General features: G+C 48.0%; 2 protein-coding genes across 2 annotated transcripts in view; one reads left to right on the forward strand and one right to left on the reverse strand.

Annotated features, from left to right (window-relative positions):
- Positions 1-1,211: 1,211 nt before the first annotated feature.
- Positions 1,212-11,202, reverse strand: LOC144943009 (uncharacterized). Its single transcript, XM_078870135.1, has 5 exons — positions 10,935-11,202; positions 7,274-7,436; positions 5,148-5,241; positions 4,650-4,743; positions 1,212-4,074 (listed from the first exon to the last, which is right to left on the reverse strand). The coding sequence occupies exons 1-5, from the start codon at positions 11,025-11,027 to the stop codon at positions 3,745-3,747; spliced, it is 774 nt and encodes a 257-aa protein (XP_078726261.1). The 5' UTR covers positions 11,028-11,202; the 3' UTR covers positions 1,212-3,744.
- Positions 11,203-13,367: 2,165 nt separating this feature from the next.
- Positions 13,368-26,986, forward strand: part of REXO2 (RNA exonuclease 2) — a 51,900-nt gene continuing 38,281 nt past the window's right edge. The window contains exon 1 of the mRNA XM_078870136.1: positions 13,368-13,643. Within this exon, the coding sequence (XP_078726262.1) occupies positions 13,401-13,643 (243 nt within the window). The 5' untranslated portion in view covers positions 13,368-13,400. The remainder of the gene's footprint in view (positions 13,644-26,986) is intronic.

Below are 26,986 nucleotides of genomic sequence, written 5' to 3' on the forward strand. Positions count from 1 at the left end.
TTTTAAAAATGCTGTTTAAAATAAACATGTCCTCTTGTACACATCTACATACCCACCCTGACATGTCACGTATAACAACAACAAAATAACCACACCTATGACTTACGAACCTTGTCCCCTGCAATCTGACGACACCTAGACCACACCAGCATGACATTCACATTTAGCTTGGCGTGACGTGACTGTGAAATGTCAGAAACCCCTGGGTCAGAGAAAGAGACAAATAACATTCCTGTTGCCATGTATGACGAAGCAAAGCTGGTCCGTTGCGTACTAAGCAGGCAACTTGAGCATGCATATGTCACGTTGCAATGGCATGCCTGTCAACCCCTTATCAGTGCCCACCTTATTAAAGACCAATTCAGACCTTATTGGTCACCCCGTACCCTTATAAATCTCAACGCTCATGGACTTTGTCCATGAATAGTCCCATGGACTTTGTAGGTACGCCGAATGGACCTGAAAACTCAATTTGTACAAGAATACGGGTAAACCGTATAGGTTGACAGGTATGCAATGCACGCATGAGTTATACAGTATCTTCAAGTAACCACATGCACAGCGACGTCTTATTACATTCCAAAATATGTATTCATCTTGGAGAAATCCGATGAGAAACAAAGCTCTTTATCACGTGTCCAGTAGGGGCGGGTCAGAAAGTTCCAAACAGTGGACTAACACGACTATTGGCTGTTTTATGTTGGGGCATCGGTCTGGATGACGCTGCTACGGGGAACACATTCCTGCGGAGGGAGCTGGTAGGAACGTTGGGTTGCCCGGTCAATGGCCAGGGTCAACGGCGGCGTGGTGTATTCCGCAAATATACCCGACTGTGAGGGCGGGCACAAGCCGGCGTGAGTAGGTTAAACGTTGAGTTTTATAAGGGCACCACGGGGTGAAAAGCCCCTCCCCACCCAGCCCCACCCTCCCCACCCAGCCCCTCCCTACCCACCCAGCCCCTCCCTGCACGACGGACACAATAATCCCCTGTGGGCTATTGTAACCAGGAGGTTCCTACCAGTATAATGTACTTGAGACATTGTTGGTACAAACGGATGGGTTTTCAAAACACACATTTTCGTGCAAATTATCTGGTGGTCGAGACAATGGGGCTGGCAGCCAAGTGAGAGAACGCGTGAGACCATGGACTGGACAAGGTTTAAATGAACACTCAATCAGGTAGCACGCAGGTGTGAATATGGATACATTTTAATGCAAGCTACAGCTCTCAGATGACACTGGCCATTGTAGTACAACCAAGTTTGAATTCATAACTGTATACATTTGCATAAAAATATGGAAATCTGTATTTAAATCACATAACAGTAACAAAAATAACAGGAGACTCAAGCTAAAAATTTACATTTACTATAAGGTAAAGTTTAACAAAACTGTTTTTCCATGACCAAATTCTCTAGTTTATACACAAAAAATATCTTCTTAAAAACAACTAGTTTTATTAAAACTGCTGACAATTTTTCTTTTTCATCTGTGGTATTGATATTAATAAGTAAAAAACTGTAGAGAACACTTCCACATTCCGACATTTTAGCGAACCGCTGCGAATTAAGACTATTTAATGAACCACTGCCAATTAATAGACCAATCGCTTGCAAATGAGCAATCACGGAGCATTATTAACTCACAACACGCCAGAACACGCTTACATCACGTTACTTATTCTTTGGGTCTTTCGGTAAAGTCATAGATAGGTTCAAATAAAATAACAAAAAACTACGACGTTTCGATCGCTTGTGCTGCGATTGAAACGTAGTAGTTATTTATTTTCTTTAAACCTATCTACGTGACTTTACCGAAATAATATGAATTCCTGCAGTCACGAAAGCTTTAAGTCAGGATTTTAATCACGTTATTTCCCAACGTGTGTGATTTACAATTGTCATTGAAATTAACTCCCAAGCGTGCCGAGGCTCTGCATTGCAGCTAAACCTCACCGATGTTCTTTGTGAATACATGGGGCTCCAGTCGCTGTTATTTATGACTCGTGGCAAAGATGAGAGTACACATATGGCAGACAAAATAGACCAGCTTAATTATCACGAAAATGGAAACGAATGCATCAAATAAAATCACAATCTCCATTTTTTTGCTCAAATATCGTTTTATGGTCATACTTGTTTTCCAAAAAATGTGGTAAAACACATCGAATACCGATTTTAAAAAACAATGTATGTTCTTGTTTAGAGTAAAATATGGTGAGTAAATGTTTTAAAATGAATGTGACAATTTGAGGAATTCCCCTGCCAAACTAAAACGTTGTCCTCTTAAATTGACTCGAATGTGTTCCTTGCATGATAAAAACTACAAATTACCAACACTTAAAGAATACTGCCGTCACGTTCCTCTTTTCAATTTAAACCATCTTTAAACACTGTACACAATCAACTATGACTTCAAATAAAATGAAAAACAGCATCTCCATGCTGGCTTTTATTTAATTTAAGATGCCCAAGTATGACTCAACATCAGTGGCGTATTTGAAAATAATCCTCTGGAAAACACCTCCGCTCAAAAGGTTCCTGAGTCGTTTTGAGTCTGATGTAACGTTGGTTCTCCCCTCTCATTGCTGTTTGTTATCAAACTCAACTTTTAAAAAAACAACCCGACATTTTTGTACATTTGTACACATTTTTTTTTACTTTTTGTACATAAACTGTATAAAATTAACAAAGTTGTGTTCTACAAGATACCAACAGTTCACAGCCACGTACTTATTCTGGCATGGAAGTGTGAAACAGCAAGTCGGCTGCATAAAACTTTTTAAACTGGCAGGCTGGCTGGGTTTTTTGTCAAGCGAGTGTGAATGAAATGCACCGTCCCAGGCCAACTTCCAGTAAAACGCATCTTAGGGTTGTGTGTGGCCTGATTAAGGTGCTCAATGGTGTTCATTTCCCAAAATAACAAATGTTGCCAGAAGCTTGGGCACCAAGAGCTGGTGTCAGTTCTTTGTGTACTCGTCACACATGCTGCCAACGTTATCGGCGTCAACTGCATGTGCACTTGCACACACTGGTGGAATTGCACCGTGGTCAACGCGGGGGAAGACCAATTTTAGACAGCCAATCACAGCAATTCTCAAATTCACTTGTGTACCACCCCTCCATAGGAGACGTACACAACCAAACGAGGGTTACTGCACAGCAGACACAGCTGCTGAATACAATATCCTGTATGACACTGAATAACACAAGATTTATCAAACCACAGCCTCTGCCCAGAGATGCTGCCATCTACAGTTATACTGCTGTACTGTTGGGTCGTATTCTTGAGCAGAGGGCATTGCTATTGGATGTGGAGCGGCGAGCTTGGCATCACTTAACTCTGCTGAACATTAAAGGTTAAAGACTAAGAGGAGGATATCACACCAAATATTCAGCAAAAAAAACCTTACTGGATGCTTAAATTCTATTGAAAATTCATCACATTTTGGACGAAATTTTTTTTGGGTAAAAATAAAAAATAAAAATCCTCCCAAAATCTGTAATGTTCCAAGTAGCTGCCGAAGGTATTTAACGGAGAGCTCGGTATTTATGACATGGAAAAAGCTCCCGAAACTGTGAAACTAAGATGCTCTCACCTGAGTTGTTTACATTTTTTTAAGAGCGGTCTTTCGCCTGTCTGTGGCTGAAGACAGGCCTGGAAACAGCAGTTCTCAGTAGCCACGCGGCAACGGTTAACAAATTAACTCCACACGCTCGCTACAACCTAAGCACATGCATCCACCTAGTACATAGGTCCACGCCACTGCTGAAATGGTGGCCTCTGCTGATAAGGATGCTGCTGCTGTTGCTGGTATGATTGATGATGTTGCTGCTGGTAGTGGAAGGGTGCAGGCTGGGCCCACTGGTTTCTCTGCCATCCCCAAGCGTCGGAGGGATTCCGTCTCTGCTGCTCACCGACTCCCACGGCCCTGCCACCACCGCTGGTCGACAAACGAGCCTCATTCTCGCCCAGCACGGCCTGCGACGGCAGCTGCTGCTGCTGAAGGTGTTGTAGGGGGTAGCTAATAGCATGTTGCTGCCTGTTGGACTGAGGCATGTTAAAGTTGCTCACCTGGAGAAAAGAAGGACAACGGTCCCCCAATTAGTCTTGTTGTCAAGGAAAAGTGTTGTTAGCAATGCAAATTAAGACCACACAGTATATCAAGGGATGGTCGAGCTAGAACCATAAATTATATACTCTTGTTAATATCCCCCCCCCCTTTGCACTTTCCCTCCCCTCCCTTCCAAATATATTTCAAATGTGGCACTGGTGTCATGTAATGAGGCAGAGAATATCTTTGTATATCTCACAGAAGTGTGCAAACCCAGGTACTTGGGGGTATCACAACACCCTCCACTAGTGACTACAGTGGCAACACCACTGGACCTGGTATTCATTCGAGGCCGTGTCTATGCCATGTTCAAATGCCAATTGGCTTTCGTGTTGTGCGTGGCTAGGACTCTTGATGACATAAGGATTATGTCCGTGTGCCAATTTGACCAGTGCGCAACTGCTACCCACAACACGGACAATCCCACACATAGCAGACATACTAAGTCGTTCGAGCCACATAGCCGAGTCTTAAAAACTCAAGTTTTGCAGCGGCATATGAAGGGTACCCAAGTATCAGCAGTTATGTTACTCACCGAAGCCTGCAAGTGTTGTGCAGGGTTTGACAAAGGCATCTGATAAAAGTACGATGGATGCAGCGCATTTCCATTGGCTGGGTTCCCATTGTACCTGGAAATGATAACTGTGTTAAAACACATGAGGCCATTTGTATGAATGTTGAACTTCTTTCGCACCGTACGTAGCCAACCGTGCTAATTGGAGGTGCGGTAGCGGGACAACAAACTAAACACATAAAGCAGTTCTAAAGAAATCAGCTTTCAATCTAGATTTAAACGTGCACAGCTCCAATGGCTTCCAAATATCGGAAGAGCGTTCCAGACGGCCGCAGAAGCGCATTGTCCACGTTGAACATTTCCTGTTGCAAATGTGTAAATGACAACATGATCCAGCAGATATAAGTTCACAATTGTTGGTGTAATGGTCGCTCTTGCAAAAGAACAAACAATATTTGGTTCATATTGTTTGTAATACATCATGTGTTTATTTATCCATTGTTAGATGGTGAGCCTCACCTGTTGAGAGATGGATTGGCTGCTCCGTTGGTATTTTCCTGCTTGTGACCGGTTCCCCACAGCTCTGCCTTCTCTTCACTGAAATGAGTGCTCCCTGCAATCCACAGCCCAAAGGCGGCATGAACCAATCGATGGTGCAAATATTTTCAGGGTCTCCCAAAAGTCCCACCGCAATCAATCACTCCTATAGGCCAAATCCACAAATGGAGATTTTTTGCCGACACAAAACTCGTTTCCCATGTGTTATCGCCACCCAATTGAATATTTAAACTGCTTGTCTCGGACACACTAGCAGCCTTAAAATTGGGGAAAATTATAATAAATAACGAGACTACATTGGCTGTCATGCAAAAGCACAAATAAGAAAACTCACAATTCATCAATACCATTTCCTTTCTTATGAAACATTACATAAAACGATACATTTTTTGCAATCCCTTCATAGCAGAGATATTGATGTTGATGAATGTGTTGAGTTTTTTTCACTTTAGAGTAAGATAGAAATAGTTTAGCTTTATTTGGATACTTCTAAGTGCTTTGCTTACCTTTCCGATACTTTGCTGCACTATTGTGCTGTTGTATTGTTTGTTGTTGTATCGTTCTGACTTGCCCCTTAATGGACATTTGTGAAAAAGAGCTTTATAGCTCATCGGATTCCTCCAGCATAAATAAAGATTCTGATAATTATATAAACTTGCAAAAATTCGCTATTATGGCAGGTTTGAAATTGAGGAGTACGAAGTCCTGCATTTCATTTCCCTCAAAACTATTAAACTATTATAATCTCTGGTTCTTTCGGTAAAGTCACGGAGATAGAAAAAATAATAAAATAAAACACGACGTTTCGGTCGCAACACAAGCGTTCGTCTTCAGGTGAAAAAACTATCTGCTGTTGTGGCTTTACATAGGCACGGGAAGGGGGGGGGGGGGAGTTCTGTCGAGTCGTGGCTGTAGGAGTTCACGAGGGGGAGGATTGTGGCGTGCAGGGAAGGGTGGGGGCTGGCACAGGGGGGAGAGGGGGGGGGTTGTGGCGTGCAGGGAAGGGTGGGGGCTGGCACAGGGGGGAGAGGGGGGGGTTGTGGCGTGCAGGGAAGGGTGGGGGCTGGCACAGGGGGGAGAGGGGGGGCGTGCAGGGAAGGGTGGGGGCTGGCACAGGGGGGAGAGGGGGGGGGTTGTGGCGTGCAGGGAAGGGTGGGGGCTGGCACAGGGGGAAGGGGGGGGGGGTGGCGTGCAGGGAAGGGTGGGGGCTGGCACAGGGGGGAGAGGGGGGGCGTGCAGGGAAGGGTGGGGGCTGGCACAGGGGGGAGAGGGGGGGGGTTGTGGCGTGCAGGGAAGGGTGGGGGCTGGCACAGGGGGGAGAGGGGGGGCGTGCAGGGAAGGGTGGGGGCTGGCACAGGGGGGAGAGGGGGGGAGGGTTGTGGCGTGCAGGGAAGGGTGGGGGCTGGCACAGGGGGGAGAGGGGGGGGCGTGCAGGGAAGGGTGGGGGCTGGCACAGGGGGGAGAGGGGGGTTGTGGCATGAAGGGAAGGATGGGGCTGGAAAAATTATCAAGTAAAGGAGCTCGAATTAGTAATCGGACGACGACAACCTCCCGTGCCTATATAAAGCCACTACAGCAGATCATTTTCTCACCTGAAGACGGACGCTTGTGTTGCGACCGGAACGTCGTGTTTTCTTTTATTATTTTTTCTTCTACCTACGTGACTTTACCGAAAGAACCAGAGACTATGGATTCCTGCAGTCACGAAAGCTTCAAATCTAGACTATTAAACTATTTTTTATTTCACTAGCTAAGGCCCTCTGAGCTATATAGCTCTTTTGCAGAAGTGACCTGGCCACAAATGATAGCTCATTGAAGTGGTTCATTATGTGGAAATTTATAGCAGCCAAAACACTCTGAACGCGTGATGTTGATTCTAAATGTGGAGGGAAAAACCCGAGGACCTGGAGAAAAATCCACGTGACCACAGGCAGAGAGAGACACGCAAACTCCAAATATACAGGCGTCAGTGTCGGGATTGAACCCACGACCTCCTGCATACCAGGCGAGGCAGCTAACATCTTGCCACCGTGGTGCCCCAGTCCATAGGAGTGAGGCGAGACATCCGTCTGCCTGGGAGACCGTACCTGTGCGATACTGCAGCTTGAGCGCGCGTCCAAAGAGGCGGATGCCGTTCATGAGGCTCATGGCGTATGGCACCGACTCCTCGTGCTTGAACGTCACGAAGGCAAACTGCTTCAGCTTGCCATCCTTGTCCTTAGCAATCCACACCTTGACCAAGGGACCCGCCTACACTCGTCAGAATGCGCGGAGGAAACGCACACGTGATAACATCACTGAACAGTATCGCAACTCGAGTATACGAAAGTAACGTGTTGATTAATGTCATCAACCCTTTGTCCTCACCAACCCCGAGTCTCTGTATGTCATCATACTGGGCATTTGTAAAAATACTGGACATCTGTGAAAGAGCTTTATAGCTCATCGGATTCCTCCAGAGTAAATAAATATTCTGATCCCGATACAGTTGTCCTATACCCAACACACCAGCATCTCAACTCCCCTCCACTTCACCCCAATGTCTCGTGCCATCACCCCGGTGCGTTACAGATAAAAACGCACACTAACAAGCGTATTATTACTTAGATGATCATGTTCGTGATGATTCTGATCCAAGTGTGGTTTTCTGAGTTAAGTTGTGTGTTGATTAATTATCATCTCAAGTGTTCACCACACACTACTTGTCTTTGACTCCTGTACTTCTCGGCTTTATTTCCTGACGATGCCCGAGGACTTTTTACAAACGAAAAAAATGCAGGAAAAAAAACACGTTTGTCGATGTTTCATTTTCTCTATGCAAGCCACCCACTTTAATTCAGCACATCAAATGTGATTAATTCCGGGGTCAAAATAATTTATTCTGTACTTTAGAGTGCAAATAAAAGTATGTGCATTGAAAAGCTTGTTTTTTGACCAATTTATGTATGATCCTGTAGAGATGACAATGGCTTTGCTGCCCATGTCAACCCTTGACCCTACAATAAGTGAAAGCCTGCACATTGCTACACAACAGTTTACGTAATGAAAGTTTGATAGCTCGCATCACGGCTATTACAATTAGAATAACGATCATGCCGACTGCAAAGTCGTCAAATGCCATTTAAAACAAGGCGATATGTATGTACAACGTGTTTAATTGTCGAATTTGCGATCATTAAGTACTATACAGTATGAAAGACGGGAAGACAGACTGAAATTCTATAACAATGCACGCATATGGACAACAGTGCATTTCGCGAGACCGTATTCAACGCGCACAGATTTTGTACTTTAATTCAAAGCATTTACATCACCAATCATCATTAGAAAATTGTGTCAATCAAAATAGGGATAGCGTGAGGGCATTCAATTTTAAATCATGATCACGGTTCTCGACTGCTCACTCAACTTGAGCGTGGAAAAACGAGCAAAAATACTATTTATTACGAGTATAACTATGTACGGTAAATATTTTAGCAATAGTAATTATTCACCATAATACAGGTTTTTTTGCGTTAGTTCGTGTAAGTATAAATGTGTCGTTAAACCCGCCATCACCCGACACCGTCAATTAGTAAAGTTTGTCACGTAAACAGAACATGGCAAAGTCGTTACTCGTACAGCACACCGGTGTGCTGGAGAGTAAATCCACAACGTTTCCAAGCTGAGTATGACGATTCGCCAGTAATTATTACAACCGGCATCATTGTTAATGTTGCGGGTTTTACTCTGCAACACACCCACCGGGGTGCTGTACTCGTAACGAATTGGCACGTTTTGTTCACGTGACAAACCTTCCAGCAACAAAACAGGTGTTAAGATGTTAAAACACTAAACCGAAACCTTTTAAAAGGAATTATGTGTTAGACCAGAGGACGAGGCTCATAAGAAAGCCGTCTCTGGTGAACCAATCAGTTTCAAGGACAATGCATATATTATCAGTGTGTTTTTGTTTGCATTCTGTCCACAAGTATTGTGGTTAATGCAGACATGATTCCTTGTAAAAGGTTTCAGTTTGGTGTTTTAACATCTTAACACCTGTTTTGTTGCCAGAAAAAAGGGGAAAACCATATTATCATTATTTCTTGACTGAAAGCTTTCGTAACTGCAGGAATTCATATTCTTTGGGTCTTTCGGTAAAGTGACGTAGATAAGTAGAAATAAAATAACTAAAAATAACCTAAAACTACAACGTTTCGATCGCTTGTGTTGCAAGCGAAACGTCGTAGTTTTTAGTAATTAAATCCTTTATATTAAGTTCACTTGCTTGCTTGCGCGCTTACGACCGTGCAAATCTTTCGGTCGTTTTTTAACCCACTTCCCGTGATCCAATCGAGCTGACATTTTGCACACAGACTCGTTGTGCGTGACAATTTCTTTTCGTGAAAATTTTTTCCCAAAATGTTACACTTTTTAGGAATTTTTTTTTTATATTTAATTACCAATTGCTTAATGGTGGCAGGCAATCATCCGACCCATAGGTGGCAGCCATCTCAAGCCAGAGGACGAGAGGACTCTAGCCGCCACGCATATAAAGGATTTTTTTTTTCTTTTTTCTTTCAACCCATCTACGTGACTTCACCGAAAGACCAAAAGAATATCAATAATATTGATGTCATTCGTATATTTTCTATTAGTTACCATTTAGAAGTTTGTGGTTGATGATGCCGATGATCATTTAATTGGCCATCACCATTAAAGGCGATTATATTCCTAGTTGATTGACGAATCAACTTTCAATAATAATAACTGCCGTTGATATTGTATTTTATCACGTCAGTTGATTATACAAAGTGCTTTGTATGTTCATTACACACACAGTGCTTTCCACAAATTAACCACTTTTAAATCCAGATTGCAAACTTATTTCTTTACAGCTTTTTGTGTTTAGTGTGTTGTCCTTCCCCGGCACCTTCAATTAGCGCGGTTGACTACGTACAATGCGAAAAAAGTTCAACATATAAATAATCATTAGTGTCGTACCCAAGGCGCGTTACCTGCACGCAGAACAGTTGCTCCTATAATTATTGTTCGTGTTGTTATGCATTACTATGACTAGAGTAGAATAATGCGACCTCCGATGATACGCGAACCCGAATGATCGTGGCCTTCGCGGCCGTGTTTTCTCCTGTGCCGAATTTAGTGGCGCGACAACTTAAAAACAAATAAAGCATCAACACCGTCAACACCATCAACAGCGTGTGTATGATGAGTAGATAACACATCAACACCATCAACAGCGTGTGTATGATGGGTAGATAACACCATCAACAGCGTGTGTATGATGAGTAGATAACACATCAACACCATCAACACCGTGTGTATGAGTAGATAACACCGTCAACACCGTGTGTATGATGAGTAGATAACACATCAACACCATCAACAGCGTGTGTATGATGAGTAGATAACACATCAACACCATCAACAGCGTGTGTATGATGAGTAGATAACACATCAACAGCGTGTGTATGATGAGTAGATAACACATCAACAGCGTGTGTATGATGAGTAGATAACACATCCTCAATGCCGCGGCACACCGCGCAGGAGCGCGCATCTCCCCCCACCTCTCACGATGATCTGCGCCCGCGGAGCTACAGGCTCGGGCGAGTTGGTTCCCCCCGGGCCACCTCCCCCCCCCCAACACCACCACCACTACAGCAGCAACAACACCACCACCACAGCAGCAACAACAACAACAACAACACCGCGTCTTTGTGTAATCGACCTCTCCAGGGTCGTCACCTGCAGGAAGAGCTCGAAGAGGACCTCTTCAGTGGCGCGCGGGTCCAGGTTGCCCACAAAGAGGCAGCGGTCCACATCATCGCTCGAGCCCATGTTTCGCCTCGGGTCGACCTCGCGTTCTCTCCGGCTTCTCACCACCACCACCACCACCAAATCGTCGTCGTCGCCGTCCTCCTCCTCGTCGTCGTCCTCGTCCCGCGCGCGGGGAATCTGCGACGCAGGCCTCACAGAACGCGCGCCGCCATGAGGGTCCTCAGCCTGCCGTAAAGCCTGGGTCGTAAAGCAATGCCATTGGTCGTAAAGCGTTAGGGCGGGGGGGGGGCTGTCGTAAAACTAAACCCGTGACGTGACCGAAACTTGAGTTGAAGCATTCTATTTTTCGATTTAAAGCTTTCGTGACTGCAGGGATTCATCTTCTTGGTTCTTTCGGTAAAGTCACGTAGAAGGGAAGTAATAAAATAATAAAAATATATATTATATTATTATATTATTTTATTATGTTTTATTTTTATTATTTTATTACTTCCCTTCTACGTGACTTTACCGAAAGAACCAAGAAGTTGAAGCATTCTCTTAGCTTCTTTCAATAAAGTCACGTAGGGGAAAAAATAATAATAAATGTAAATTTATTTCAAAATATAAATAAATGAAAATTGATATATTTTAATGTAGTATTAAAATGTTTTTTTTATTATTTAATAAAAAAATAAATGAAAATGTTTTTCTTTTCATTAATTCTTATGTTTTTAATCAATTTTCATTTTTATTATTTTATTTCTATTAATATTTTTTTTACCTACATGACTTTACCGAAAAAACCTAAGAGTATGACTCCTTGCAGTCACGAAAGCTTCAAATCTAGGATTGAGTTGGCGCTTTCGTGACTGCAGGAATGACCACTCTTTGGTTCTTTCGGTAAAGTGACGTTGAAAGAGAAAATAATGAATTAAATAATACCACACGACGTTTCGATTACAACACAAGCAATCATCATCAGGTACAAATGAAAGAGAAAACAAAACCTAGTAAACTTAGAAATATAATGTAATACAACACATATAGTCGGCTAACACAGCCGTCACCACCCTACCTGGTTGATTACGTTCTTCCAAAGATTGCTAAATTTAAGAGAGCTTAAACACAGAACAGGAGACACCAGAGCCGGCCCAGCCACTCAGCGACCCTTGCAATTGCAAAGGGCCCCGTGGCCAGCAGAGGGCCCCCTAGAGTCACTGCTAGCTAGTGGGTGAAAAAAATCATACATCAAAGGGGCCTCCAACCAAATTTTGCTTAGGGCCCCCAAAGGTCGGCTCTGGGAGACACACAGACAGACACACAAGTAGAGAGAGACACACAACATAGGCACACAGAGAGAGACAACACAGAGACACAAGCAGAGAGAGACAACACAGAGACACACAGAGAGAGACAACACAGAGACACACAGAAACGACGCCTCTGTGTCGAGGCCTTAGATATTATTTTCTCTCTCTGCGTGACTTTACCGAAAGAACCAAAGAGTGGTAATTCCTGCAGTCACGAAAGCGCCAAATTAAGTTTGAACCACCTCTACGGGGAGGTTTTAAGTTTATGTTCTCTCTCTCTGTGTGTCTCTGTGTGTTGTCTCTGTGTGTCTTTCTCTCTGTGTGCCTGTGTGTGTCTCTCTCTCTGTGTGTCTCTGTGTGTGTCTCTGTGTCTCCCTCTCTGTGTGTCTCTGTGTGTCTCCCTCTCTGTGTGTCTCTCTCTGTGTGTCTCTCTCTGTGTGTCTCTCTCTCTGCCCGTGTGTCTGTCTTTGTGTCTCCGTGTCTGTTTGGTCTCTCTCTCAAATTTCACACTTAACTTCTAATTTAGCAATCTTTGGGAGAACGTAATCAACCAGGCCATGCGTCAATTGTGTGTTGACCGATTCTCTGTGTTGCATTGCATTACATTTCCAAATGTCACTAAGTTTGTTTGATTTAGTGTGGTGTCTCTCTCTCTGTCTCCCCTCGTGTTGTTGTTTTGTTTCCTGCTGTTGCGCCAGGTCTCTCATTGACATGCTGATTTCTCTACCCCCCCCTCTCTGCTTACGTGTCTATGTCCTTTTTTACAGAAAAATATTGGAAATAAATTGAGCGCAAAGTCTATTGATGTTTACAACGACCTAAATGTTTCATTCATTTTTTTCTCCGAGAAAAAAATCCAATTGACAGTTTCGCCAATTTCAGAGCTGCAAGCGATGGGCGGAGCTCTCCGCAGCCGACAGTCACCACGTGGCGCGCGACGCGAGGCCGTCGATTCCGAATCGCTTATTTTTATTCAGTGAGGAATCGCCGCGCGCAGGATCGACTCCCGCGGCAGCGCTCCCCCCTCCTCCCCCACGAGCCGCTCGGGCCGCACTCGCTAACGCGGGGAGGAGTGGGGCGGGGCCGCGTGGCGTGATATCGATTCTAGCGCAGTCGACTCCCGGTAATCGATTTCTCGCCGATGCGTCCTGCGGTGCTGATGATGACGGCGCGGGCCGCGGCGGCGGCGGCGAGTCGGAGTGCTCCCCATGGCGCCCTCTCCTCCTCCTCCACCTCGTCCACCGCCGTCTCCGCTTCGCGTGGGCAGGGGGAGACCCAAGCGCCTCCATTCGCGCGCCACGCCCGCAGGAGCGCCGCCCACTCAGCTGCGACGGCGGCGGCGGCTTCCGAGCTTGGGAGTCGCGTGGTGTGGGTGGACCTCGAGGTGAGGGGCCGAGATGGAGAGTCGTGGTGTGTGTGGACCTCGAGGTGAGGGGCCGAGATGGAGAGTCGTGTGTGTGGACCTCGAGGTGAGGGGCCGAGATGGAGAGTCGTGGTGTGTGTGGACCTGGAGGTGAGGGGCCGAGATGGAGAGTCGTGGTGTGTGTGGACCTGGAGGTGAGGGGCCGAGATGGAGAGTCGTGGTGTGGGTGGACCTCGAGGTCAGGGGCCGAGATGGAGAGTCGTGGTGTGGGTGGACCTCGTGGTGAGAGGCCGAGATGGGGAGTCGTGGTGTGGATGGACCTCGTGGTGAGAGGCCGAGATGGGGAGTCGTGGTGTGGATGGTCCTCGAGGTGAGGGGCCGAGATGGGGAGTCGTGGTGTGTGTGGACTTGGATGGGAGAGGCCGAGCCAGGGGGGAGTCGTGGTGTGTGTGGACCTTGAGGTGAGGGGTCGAGATGGGGGGGAGTCGTGGTGTGTGTGGACCTGGAGGTGAGGGGCCGAGATGGGGAGTCGTGGTGTGTGTGGACCTGGAGGTGAGAGGCCGAGATGGAGAGTCGTGGTGTGTGTGGACCTGGAGGTGAGGGGCCGAGATGGGGAGTCGTGGTGTGTGTGGACCTGGAGGTGAGAGGCCGAGATGGAGAGTCGTGGTGTGTGTGGACCTGGAGGTGAGGGGCCGAGATGGGGAGTCGTGGTGTGTGTGGACCTGGAGGTGAGGGGCCGAGATGGAGAGTCGTGGTGTGTGTGGACCTGGAGGTGAGGGGCCGAGATGGGGAGTCGTGGTGTGTGTGGACCTCGAGGTGAGAGGCCGAGATGGAGAGTCGTGGTGTGTGTGGACCTCGAGGTGAGGGGCCGAGATGGGGAGTCGTGGTGTGTGTGGACCTCAGGCCGAGATGGGGGGGGGGTCGTGGTGTGTGTGGACTTCGAGGTGAGAGGCCGAGCTGGGGAGTCGTGGTGTGTGTGGACCTGGAGGTGAGGCGCCGAGATGGAGAGTCGTGGTGTGTGTGGACCTGGAGGTGAGGGGCCGAGATGGGGAGTCATGGTGTGGATGGACCTCGAGGTGAGGGGCCGAGATGGAGAGTCGTGGTGTGTGTGGACCTCGAGGTGAGTGGCCGAGATGGAGAGTCGTGGTGTGTGTGGACCTCGAGGTGAGGGGCCGAGATGGAGAGTCGTGGTGTGTGTGGACCTGGAGGTGAGGGGCCGAGATGGAGAGTCGTGGTGTGTGTGGACCTGGAGGTGAGGGGCCGAGATGGAGAGTCGTGGTGTGGGTGGACCTCGAGGTCAGGGGCCGAGATGGAGAGTCGTGGTGTGGGTGGACCTCGTGGTGAGAGGCCGAGATGGGGAGTCGTGGTGTGGATGGACCTCGTGGTGAGAGGCCGAGATGGGGAGTCGTGGTGTGGATGGTCCTCGAGGTGAGGGGCCGAGATGGGGAGTCGTGGTGTGTGTGGACTTGGATGGGAGAGGCCGAGCCAGGGGGGAGTCGTGGTGTGTGTGGACCTTGAGGTGAGGGGTCGAGATGGGGGGGAGTCGTGGTGTGTGTGGACCTGGAGGTGAGGGGCCGAGATGGGGAGTCGTGGTGTGTGTGGACCTGGAGGTGAGAGGCCGAGATGGAGAGTCGTGGTGTGTGTGGACCTGGAGGTGAGGGGCCGAGATGGGGAGTCGTGGTGTGTGTGGACCTGGAGGTGAGAGGCCGAGATGGAGAGTCGTGGTGTGTGTGGACCTGGAGGTGAGGGGCCGAGATGGGGAGTCGTGGTGTGTGTGGACCTGGAGGTGAGGGGCCGAGATGGAGAGTCGTGGTGTGTGTGGACCTGGAGGTGAGGGGCCGAGATGGGGAGTCGTGGTGTGTGTGGACCTCGAGGTGAGAGGCCGAGATGGAGAGTCGTGGTGTGTGTGGACCTCGAGGTGAGGGGCCGAGATGGGGAGTCGTGTGTGTGGACCTCAGGCCGAGATGGGGGGGGGGGTCGTGGTGTGTGTGGACTCCGAGGTGAGAGGCCGAGCTGGGGAGTTGTGGTGTGTGTGGACCTCGAGGTGAGAGGCCGAGATGGGGAGTCGTGGTGTGTGTGGACCTCGAGGCGAGAGGCCGAGATGGGGAGTCGTGGTGTGTGTGGACCTCGAGGTGAGAGGGTGCCCGGGGGCCTCATTCACGCCTCCCCATCGCAGGGACGAACGCGCATGGAAGAGTAGGCCGAATACAGAGCATGAGGAGAGGGGGGGGTCCTCCCTCTTGTAGAGGAGCTTCACACGGCAGTGGTGTGAGCAGGCAATGTCCAGCGCTGCTGCAAATTTACCTAGGCGAATACAGGATCACGAAATCACTGCAGTTTATAATTACAACGATAAACCCCGACGTTATCTGTATGTGACTGTCCCTCCCGATTTAGCCAGACCTTTCTTTATAAACACAATTCTGCGTCGTACGGTATGAGTATGATATAACATGTTCCACAGATTACAAATACCACCACGACCACCAGTGCTTTATTGCAGCCGGGGCCGAATTCCGGAAAATATATCCCCCTCCTTCAGGCTGGCTGAAATCAATCTTGATGCTATAATAACAACTAAGCCATAACGCTGCTGGGGGAGAGAGGCAGCCCTGCACATGCTTGCGAAAGATTCTCCACTAGGGGGAACTCCAGCTGAATAGACAGAGCCTCTGGCTGAGTAGATAGATAGAGCCTCTGGCTGAGTAGATAGATAGAGCCTCTGGCTGAGTAGACGGATAGAGCCTCTGGCTGAGTAGATAGATAGAGTCTCTGGCTGAATAGATAGATAGAGCCTCTGGCTGAGTAGATGGATAGAGTCTCTGGCTGAGTAGATAGATAGAGCCTCTGGCTGAGTAGATGGATAGAGCCTCTGTCTGAGTAGATAGATAGAGTCTCTGGCTGAGTAGATAGATAGAGCCTCTGGCTGAGTAGATAGATAGAGCCTCTGGCTGAGTAGATAGATAGAGCCTCTGGCTGAGTAGACGGATAGAGCCTCTGGCTGAGTAGATAGATAGAGTCTCTGGCTGAATAGATAGATAGAGCCTCTGGCTGAGTAGATGGATAGAGTCTCTGGCTGAGTAGATAGATAGAGTCTCTGGCTGAGTAGATAGATAGAGCCTCTGGCTGAGTAGATAGATAGAGTCTCTGGCTGAGTAGATAGATAGAGTCTCTGGCTGAGTAGATAGATAGAGCCTCTGGCTGAGTAGATGGATAGAGCCTCTGGCTGAGTAGATAGATAGAGCCTCTGGCTGAGTAGATAGATAGAGTCTCTGGCTGAGTAGATGGATAGAGCCTCTGGCTGAGTAGATAGATAGAGTCTCTGGCTGAGTAGATAGATAGAGTCTCTGGCTGAGTAGATGGATAGAGCCTCTGGCTGAGTAGATAGATAGAGTCTCTGGCTGAGTAGATAGATAGAGCCTCTGGCTGAGTAGATGGATAGAGCCTCTGGCTGAGTAGATGGATAGAGCCTCTGGCTGAGTAGATAGATAGAGCCTCTGGCTGAGTAGATGGATAGAGCCTCTGGCTGAGTAGATAGATAGAGTCTCTGGCTGAGTAGATAGATAGAGCCTCTGGCTGAGTAGATAGATAGAGTCTCTGGCTGAGTAGATGGATAGAGCCTCTGGCTGAGTAGATAGATAGAGCCTCTGGCTGAGTAGATGGATAGAGCCTCTGGCTGAGTAGATGGATAGAGCCTCTGGCTGAGTAGATAGATAGAGCCTCTGGCTGAGTAGATAGATAGAGTCTCTGGCTGAGTAGATGGATAGAGCCTCTGGCTGAGTAGATAGATAGAGCCTCTGGCTGAGTAGATAGATAGAGCCTCTGGCTGAGTAGATGGATAGAGCCTCTGGCTGAGTAGATGGATAGATCCTCTGGCTGAGTAGATAGATAGAGCCTCTGGCTGAGTAGATGGATAGAGCCTCTGGCTGAGTAGATAGATAGAGCCTCTGGCTGAGTAGATGGATAGAGCCTCTGGCTGAGTAGATAGATAGAGTCTCTGGCTGAGTAGATAGATAGAGCCTCTGGCTGAGTAGATAGATAGAGCCTCTGGCTGAGTAGATGGATAGAGCCTCTGGCTGAGTAGATGGATAGATCCTCTGGCTGAGTAGATAGATAGAGCCTCTGGCTGAGTAGATGGATAGAGCCTCTGGCTGAGTAGATAGATAGAGCCTCTGGCTGAGTAGATAGATAGAGCCTCTGGCTGAGTAGATGGATAGAGCCTCTGGCTGAGTAGATAGATAGAGTCTCTGGCTGAGTAGATAGATAGAGCCTCTGGCTGAGTAGATAGATAGAGCCTCTGGCTGAGTAGATAGACAGAGCCTCTGGCTGAGTAGATAAATAGAGCCTCTGGCTGAGTAGATAGATAGAGCCTCTGGCTGAGTAGATAGACAGAGCCTCTGGCTGAGTAGATGGATAGAGCCTCTGTCTGAGTAGATAGACAGAGCCTCTGGCTGAGTAGATAGATAGAGTCTCTGGCTGAGTAGATAGATAGAGCCTCTGGCTGAGTAGATAGACAGAGTCTCTGGCTGAGTAGATAGACAGAGCCTCTGGCTGAGTAGATAGATAGAGCCTCTGGCTGAGTAGATAGACAGAGCCTCTGGCTGAGTAGATAGACAGAGTCTCTGGCTGAGTAGATGGATAGAGCCTCTGGCTGAGTAGATAGACAGAGTCTCTGGCTGAGTAGATAGACAGAGCCTCTGGCTGAGTAGATAGATAGAGCCTCTGGCTGAGTAGATAGACAGAGCCTCTGGCTGAGTAGATAGATAGAGCCTCTGGCTGAGTAGATAGACAGAGTCTCTGGCTGAGTAGATAGACAGAGCCTCTGGCTGAGTAGACAGATAAAGCCTCTGGCTAAGTTGATAGATAGAGCCTCTGGCTGAGTAGATAGATAGAGCCTCTGGCTGAGTAGATGGATAGAGCCTCTGGCTGAGTAGATAGATAGAGCCTCTGGCTGAGTAGATAGATAGAGCCTCTGGCTGAGTAGATAGATAGAGCCTCTGGCTAAGTAGATAGATAGAGCCTCTGGCTGAGTAGACGGATAGAGCCTCTGGCTGAGTAGATAGATAGAGTCTCTGGCTGAGTAGATAGATAGAGCCTCTGGCTGAGTAGATAGATAGAGCCTCTGGCTGAGTAGATGGATAGAGCCTCTGGCTGAGTAGATAGATAGAGTCTCTGGCTGAGTAGATAGATAGAGCCTCTGGCTGAGTAGATAGATAGAGTCTCTGGCTGAGTAGATGGATAGAGCCTCTGGCTGAGTAGATAGATAGAGCCTCTGGCTGAGTAGATGGATAGAGCCTCTGGCTGAGTAGATGGATAGAGCCTCTGGCTGAGTAGATAGATAGAGCCTCTGGCTGAGTAGATAGATAGAGTCTCTGGCTGAGTAGATGGATAGAGCCTCTGGCTGAGTAGATAGATAGAGCCTCTGGCTGAGTAGATAGATAGAGCCTCTGGCTGAGTAGATGGATAGAGCCTCTGGCTGAGTAGATGGATAGATCATCTGGCTGAGTAGATAGATAGAGCCTCTGGCTGAGTAGATAGATAGAGCCTCTGGCTGAGTAGATGGATAGAGCCTCTGGCTGAGTAGATGGATAGAGCCTCTGGCTGAGTAGATAGATAGAGCCTCTGGCTGAGTAGATAGATAGAGCCTCTGGCTGAGTAGATAGACAGAGCCTCTGGCTGAGTAGATGGATAGAGCCTCTGGCTGAGTAGATGGATAGAGCCTCTGGCTGAGTAGATAGATAGAGTCTCTGGCTGAGTAGATAGATAGAGCCTCTGGCTGAGTAGATGGATAGAGCCTCTGGCTGAGTAGATAGATAGAGTCTCTGGCTGAGTAGATAGATAGAGCCTCTGGCTGAGTAGATAGATAGAGCCTCTGGCTGAGTAGATGGATAGAGCCTCTGGCTGAGTAGATGGATAGAGCCTCTGGCTGAGTAGATAGATAGAGCCTCTGGCTGAGTAGATGGATAGAGCCTCTGGCTGAGTAGATAGACAGAGCCTCTGGCTGAGTAGATAGATAGAGCCTCTGGCTGAGTAGATAGATAGAGCCTCTGGCTGAGTAGATAGACAGAGCCTCTGGCTGAGTAGATGGATAGAGCCTCTGTCTGAGTAGATAGACAGAGCCTCTGGCTGAGTAGATAGATAGAGTCTCTGGCTGAGTAGATAGATAGAGCCTCTGGCTGAGTAGATAGACAGAGTCTCTGGCTGAGTAGATAGACAGAGCCTCTGGCTGAGTAGATAGATAGAGCCTCTGGCTGAGTAGATAGACAGAGCCTCTGGCTGAGTAGATAGACAGAGTCTCTGGCTGAGTAGATGGATAGAGCCTCTGGCTGAGTAGATAGACAGAGTCTATGGCTGAGTAGATAGACAGAGCCTCTGGCTGAGTAGATAGATAGAGCCTCTGGCTGAGTAGATAGACAGAGCCTCTGGCTGAGTAGATAGATAGAGCCTCTGGCTGAGTAGATGGATAGAGCCTCTGGCTGAGTAGATAGATAGAGCCTCTGGCTGAGTAGATAGATAGAGTCTCTGGCTGAGTAGATGGATAGAGCCTCTGGCTGAGTAGATAGATAGAGCCTCTGGCTGAGTAGATAGATAGAGCCTCTGGCTGAGTAGATAGATAGAGTCTCTGGCTGAGTAGATAGATAGAGTCTCTGGCTGAGTAGATGGCAAGAGCCTTTGGCTGAGTAGATAGATAGAGCCTCTGGCTGAGTAGATAGATAGAGCCTCTGGCTGAGTAGACAGATAGAGCCTCTGGCTGAGTAGATAGATAGAGTCTCTGGCTGAGTAGATGGATAGAGTCTCTGGCTGAGTAGATAGATAGAGCCTCTGGCTGAGTACATGGATAGAGCCTCTGGCTGAGTAGATAGATAGAGTCTCTGGCTGAGTAGATAGATAGAGTCTCTGGCTGAGTAGATGGATAGAGCCTCTGGCTGAGTAGATAGATAGAGTCTCTGGCTGAGTAGATAGATAGAGCCTCTGGCTGAGTAGATGGATAGAGCCTCTGGCTGAGTAGATGGATAGAGCCTCTGGCTGAGTAGATAGATAGAGCCTCTGGCTGAGTAGATAGACAGAGCCTCTGGCTGAGTAGATAGATAGAGCCTCTGGCTGAGTAGATAGATAGAGCCTCTGGCTGAGTAGATAGACAGAGCCTCTGGCTGAGTAGATGGATAGAGCCTCTGTCTGAGTAGATAGACAGAGCCTCTGGCTGAGTAGATAGATAGAGTCTCTGGCTGAGTAGATAGATAGAGCCTCTGGCTGAGTAGATAGACAGAGTCTCTGGCTGAGTAGATAGACAGAGCCTCTGGCTGAGTAGATAGATAGAGCCTCTGGCTGAGTAGATAGACAGAGCCTCTGGCTGAGTAGATAGACAGAGTCTCTGGCTGAGTAGATGGATAGAGCCTCTGGCTGAGTAGATAGACAGAGTCTATGGCTGAGTAGATAGACAGAGCCTCTGGCTGAGTAGATAGATAGAGCCTCTGGCTGAGTAGATAGACAGAGCCTCTGGCTGAGTAGATAGATAGAGCCTCTGGCTGAGTAGATGGATAGAGCCTCTGGCTGAGTAGATAGATAGAGCCTCTGGCTGAGTAGATAGATAGAGTCTCTGGCTGAGTAGATGGATAGAGCCTCTGGCTGAGTAGATAGATAGAGCCTCTGGCTGAGTAGATAGATAGAGCCTCTGGCTGAGTAGATAGATAGAGTCTCTGGCTGAGTAGATAGATATAGTCTCTGGCTGAGTAGATGGCAAGAGCCTTTGGCTGAGTAGATAGATAGAGCCTCTGGCTGAGTAGATAGATAGAGCCTCTGGCTGAGTAGACAGATAGAGCCTCTGGCTGAGTAGATAGATAGAGTCTCTGGCTGAGTAGATGGATAGAGTCTCTGGCTGAGTAGATAGATAGAGCCTCTGGCTGAGTACATGGATAGAGCCTCTGGCTGAGTAGATAGATAGAGTCTCTGGCTGAGTAGATAGATAGAGTCTCTGGCTGAGTAGATGGATAGAGCCTCTGGCTGAGTAGATAGATAGAGTCTCTGGCTGAGTAGATAGATAGAGCCTCTGGCTGAGTAGATGGATAGAGCCTCTGGCTGAGTAGATGGATAGAGCCTCTGGCTGAGTAGATAGATAGAGCCTCTGGCTGAGTAGATGGATAGAGCCTCTGGCTGAGTAGATAGATAGAGTCTCTGGCTGAGTAGATAGATAGAGCCTCTGGCTGAGTAGATAGATAGAGTCTCTGGCTGAGTAGATGGATAGAGCCTCTGGCTGAGTAGATAGATAGAGCCTCTGGCTGAGTAGATGGATAGAGCCTCTGGCTGAGTAGATGGATAGAGCCTCTGGCTGAGTAGATAGATAGAGCCTCTGGCTGAGTAGATAGATAGAGTCTCTGGCTGAGTAGATGGATAGAGCCTCTGGCTGAGTAGATAGATAGAGCCTCTGGCTGAGTAGATAGATAGAGCCTCTGGCTGAGTAGATGGATAGAGCCTCTGGCTGAGTTGATGGATAGATCCTCTGGCTGAGTAGATAGATAGAGCCTCTGGCTGAGTAGATGGATAGAGCCTCTGGCTGAGTAGATAGATAGAGCCTCTGGCTGAGTAGATAGATAGAGCCTCTGGCTGAGTAGATGGATAGAGCCTCTGGCTGAGTAGATAGATAGAGTCTCTGGCTGAGTAGATAGATAGAGCCTCTGGCTGAGTAGATAGATAGAGCCTCTGGCTGAGTAGATGGATAGAGCCTCTGGCTGAGTAGATGGATAGATCCTCTGGCTGAGTAGATAGATAGAGCCTCTGGCTGAGTAGATGGATAGAGCCTCTGGCTGAGTAGATAGATAGAGCCTCTGGCTGAGTAGATAGATAGAGCCTCTGGCTGAGTAGATGGATAGAGCCTCTGGCTGAGTAGATAGATAGAGTCTCTGGCTGAGTAGATAGATAGAGCCTCTGGCTGAGTAGATAGATAGAGCCTCTGGCTGAGTAGATAGACAGAGCCTCTGGCTGAGTAGATAGATAGAGCCTCTGGCTGAGTAGATAGATAGAGCCTCTGGCTGAGTAGATAGACAGAGCCTCTGGCTGAGTAGATGGATAGAGCCTCTGTCTGAGTAGATAGACAGAGCCTCTGGCTGAGTAGATAGATAGAGTCTCTGGCTGAGTAGATAGATAGAGCCTCTGGCTGAGTAGATAGACAGAGTCTCTGGCTGAGTAGATAGACAGAGCCTCTGGCTGAGTAGATAGATAGAGCCTCTGGCTGAGTAGATAGACAGAGCCTCTGGCTGAGTAGATAGATAGAGCCTCTGGCTGAGTAGATAGACAGAGTCTCTGGCTGAGTAGATAGACAGAGCCTCTGGCTGAGTAGACAGATAGAGCCTCTGGCTAAGTTGATAGATAGAGCCTCTGGCTGAGTAGATAGATAGAGCCTCTGGCTGAGTAGATGGATAGAGCCTCTGGCTGAGTAGATAGATAGAGCCTCTGGCTGAGTAGATAGATAGAGCCTCTGGCTGAGTAGATAGATAGAGCCTCTGGCTAAGTAGATAGATAGAGCCTCTGGCTGAGTAGACGGATAGAGCCTCTGGCTGAGTAGATAGATAGAGTCTCTGGCTGAGTAGATAGATAGAGCCTCTGGCTGAGTAGATAGATAGAGCCTCTGGCTGAGTAGATGGATAGAGCCTCTGGCTGAGTAGATAGATAGAGTCTCTGGCTGAGTAGATAGATAGAGCCTCTGGCTGAGTAGATAGATAGAGTCTCTGGCTGAGTAGATGGATAGAGCCTCTGGCTGAGTAGATAGATAGAGCCTCTGGCTGAGTAGATGGATAGAGCCTCTGGCTGAGTAGATGGATAGAGCCTCTGGCTGAGTAGATAGATAGAGTCTCTGGCTGAGTAGATAGATAGAGCCTCTGGCTGAGTAGATAGATAGAGCCTCTGGCTGAGTAGATAGACAGAGCCTCTGGCTGAGTAGATAAATAGAGCCTCTGGCTGAGTAGATAGATAGAGCCTCTGGCTGAGTAGATAGACAGAGCCTCTGGCTGAGTAGATGGATAGAGCCTCTGTCTGAGTAGATAGACAGAGCCTCTGGCTGAGTAGATAGATAGAGTCTCTGGCTGAGTAGATAGATAGAGCCTCTGGCTGAGTAGATAGACAGAGTCTCTGGCTGAGTAGATAGACAGAGCCTCTGGCTGAGTAGATAGATAGAGCCTCTGGCTGAGTAGATAGACAGAGCCTCTGGCTGAGTAGATAGACAGAGTCTCTGGCTGAGTAGATGGATAGAGCCTCTGGCTGAGTAGATAGACAGAGTCTCTGGCTGAGTAGATAGACAGAGCCTCTGGCTGAGTAGATAGATAGAGCCTCTGGCTGAGTAGATAGACAGAGCCTCTGGCTGAGTAGATAGATAGAGCCTCTGGCTGAGTAGATAGACAGAGTCTCTGGCTGAGTAGATAGACAGAGCCTCTGGCTGAGTAGACAGATAAAGCCTCTGGCTAAGTTGATAGATAGAGCCTCTGGCTGAGTAGATAGATAGAGCCTCTGGCTGAGTAGATGGATAGAGCCTCTGGCTGAGTAGATAGATAGAGCCTCTGGCTGAGTAGATAGATAGAGCCTCTGGCTGAGTAGATAGATAGAGCCTCTGGCTAAGTAGATAGATAGAGCCTCTGGCTGAGTAGACGGATAGAGCCTCTGGCTGAGTAGATAGATAGAGTCTCTGGCTGAGTAGATAGATAGAGCCTCTGGCTGAGTAGATAGATAGAGCCTCTGGCTGAGTAGATGGATAGAGCCTCTGGCTGAGTAGATAGATAGAGTCTCTGGCTGAGTAGATAGATAGAGCCTCTGGCTGAGTAGATAGATAGAGTCTCTGGCTGAGTAGATGGATAGAGCCTCTGGCTGAGTAGATAGATAGAGCCTCTGGCTGAGTAGATGGATAGAGCCTCTGGCTGAGTAGATGGATAGAGCCTCTGGCTGAGTAGATAGATAGAGCCTCTGGCTGAGTAGATAGATAGAGTCTCTGGCTGAGTAGATGGATAGAGCCTCTGGCTGAGTAGATAGATAGAGCCTCTGGCTGAGTAGATAGATAGAGCCTCTGGCTGAGTAGATGGATAGAGCCTCTGGCTGAGTAGATGGATAGATCATCTGGCTGAGTAGATAGATAGAGCCTCTGGCTGAGTAGATAGATAGAGCCTCTGGCTGAGTAGATGGATAGAGCCTCTGGCTGAGTAGATGGATAGAGCCTCTGGCTGAGTAGATAGATAGAGCCTCTGGCTGAGTAGATAGATAGAGCCTCTGGCTGAGTAGATAGACAGAGCCTCTGGCTGAGTAGATGGATAGAGCCTCTGGCTGAGTAGATGGATAGAGCCTCTGGCTGAGTAGATAGATAGAGTCTCTGGCTGAGTAGATAGATAGAGCCTCTGGCTGAGTAGATGGATAGAGCCTCTGGCTGAGTAGATAGATAGAGTCTCTGGCTGAGTAGATAGATAGAGCCTCTGGCTGAGTAGATAGATAGAGCCTCTGGCTGAGTAGATGGATAGAGCCTCTGGCTGAGTAGATGGATAGAGCCTCTGGCTGAGTAGATAGATAGAGCCTCTGGCTGAGTAGATGGATAGAGCCTCTGGCTGAGTAGATAGACAGAGCCTCTGGCTGAGTAGATAGATAGAGCCTCTGGCTGAGTAGATAGATAGAGCCTCTGGCTGAGTAGATAGACAGAGCCTCTGGCTGAGTAGATGGATAGAGCCTCTGTCTGAGTAGATAGACAGAGCCTCTGGCTGAGTAGATAGATAGAGTCTCTGGCTGAGTAGATAGATAGAGCCTCTGGCTGAGTAGATAGACAGAGTCTCTGGCTGAGTAGATAGACAGAGCCTCTGGCTGAGTAGATAGATAGAGCCTCTGGCTGAGTAGATAGACAGAGCCTCTGGCTGAGTAGATAGACAGAGTCTCTGGCTGAGTAGATGGATAGAGCCTCTGGCTGAGTAGATAGACAGAGTCTATGGCTGAGTAGATAGACAGAGCCTCTGGCTGAGTAGATAGATAGAGCCTCTGGCTGAGTAGATAGACAGAGCCTCTGGCTGAGTAGATAGATAGAGCCTCTGGCTGAGTAGATGGATAGAGCCTCTGGCTGAGTAGATAGATAGAGCCTCTGGCTGAGTAGATAGATAGAGTCTCTGGCTGAGTAGATGGATAGAGCCTCTGGCTGAGTAGATAGATAGAGCCTCTGGCTGAGTAGATAGATAGAGCCTCTGGCTGAGTAGATAGATAGAGTCTCTGGCTGAGTAGATAGATAGAGCCTCTGGCTGAGTAGATGGATAGAGCCTCTGGCTGAGTAGATGGATAGAGCCTCTGGCTGAGTAGATAGATAGAGCCTCTGGCTGAGTAGATGGATAGAGCCTCTGGCTGAGTAGATAGATAGAGCCTCTGGCTGAGTAGATAGATAGAGTCTCTGGCTGAGTAGATGGATAGAGCCTCTGGCTGAGTAGATAGATAGAGCCTCTGGCTGAGTAGATAGATAGAGCCTCTGGCTGAGTAGATGGATAGAGCCTCTGGCTGAGTAGATGGATAGATCATCTGGCTGAGTAGATAGATAGAGCCTCTGGCTGAGTAGATAGATAGAGCCTCTGGCTGAGTAGATGGATAGAGCCTCTGGCTGAGTAGATGGATAGAGCCTCTGGCTGAGTAGATAGATAGAGCCTCTGGCTGAGTAGATAGATAGAGCCTCTGGCTGAGTAGATAGACAGAGCCTCTGGCTGAGTAGATGGATAGAGCCTCTGGCTGAGTAGATGGATAGAGCCTCTGGCTGAGTAGATAGATAGAGTCTCTGGCTGAGTAGATAGATAGAGCCTCTGGCTGAGTAGATGGATAGAGCCTCTGGCTGAGTAGATAGATAGAGTCTCTGGCTGAGTAGATAGATAGAGCCTCTGGCTGAGTAGATAGATAGAGCCTCTGGCTGAGTAGATGGATAGAGCCTCTGGCTGAGTAGATGGATAGAGCCTCTGGCTGAGTAGATAGATAGAGCCTCTGGCTGAGTAGATGGATAGAGCCTCTGGCTGAGTAGATAGACAGAGCCTCTGGCTGAGTAGATAGATAGAGCCTCTGGCTGAGTAGATAGATAGAGCCTCTGGCTGAGTAGATAGACAGAGCCTCTGGCTGAGTAGATGGATAGAGCCTCTGTCTGAGTAGATAGACAGAGCCTCTGGCTGAGTAGATAGATAGAGTCTCTGGCTGAGTAGATAGATAGAGCCTCTGGCTGAGTAGATAGACAGAGTCTCTGGCTGAGTAGATAGACAGAGCCTCTGGCTGAGTAGATAGATAGAGCCTCTGGCTGAGTAGATAGACAGAGCCTCTGGCTGAGTAGATAGACAGAGTCTCTGGCTGAGTAGATGGATAGAGCCTCTGGCTGAGTAGATAGA

Source organism: Lampetra fluviatilis, chromosome 29, assembly GCF_964198595.1.
Source record: "Lampetra fluviatilis chromosome 29, kcLamFluv1.1, whole genome shotgun sequence".
Lineage (NCBI taxonomy): Eukaryota > Metazoa > Chordata > Hyperoartia > Petromyzontiformes > Petromyzontidae > Lampetra > Lampetra fluviatilis.

Coding starts and splice junctions, on each gene's coding strand:
- LOC144943009 (XM_078870135.1), bottom strand. CDS start 11,027: ATGGGCTCGAGCGATGATGTGGACCGCTGCCTCTTTGTGGGCAACCTG. Junction 5,242..7,273: donor CAAGCTGCAGTATCGCACAG/GTACGGTCTCCC, acceptor TGTGGATTGCAG/GGAGCACTCATTTCAGTGAA. Junction 4,075..4,649: donor CACAACACTTGCAGGCTTCG/GTGAGTAACATA, acceptor TCTTTTCTCCAG/GTGAGCAACTTTAACATGCC.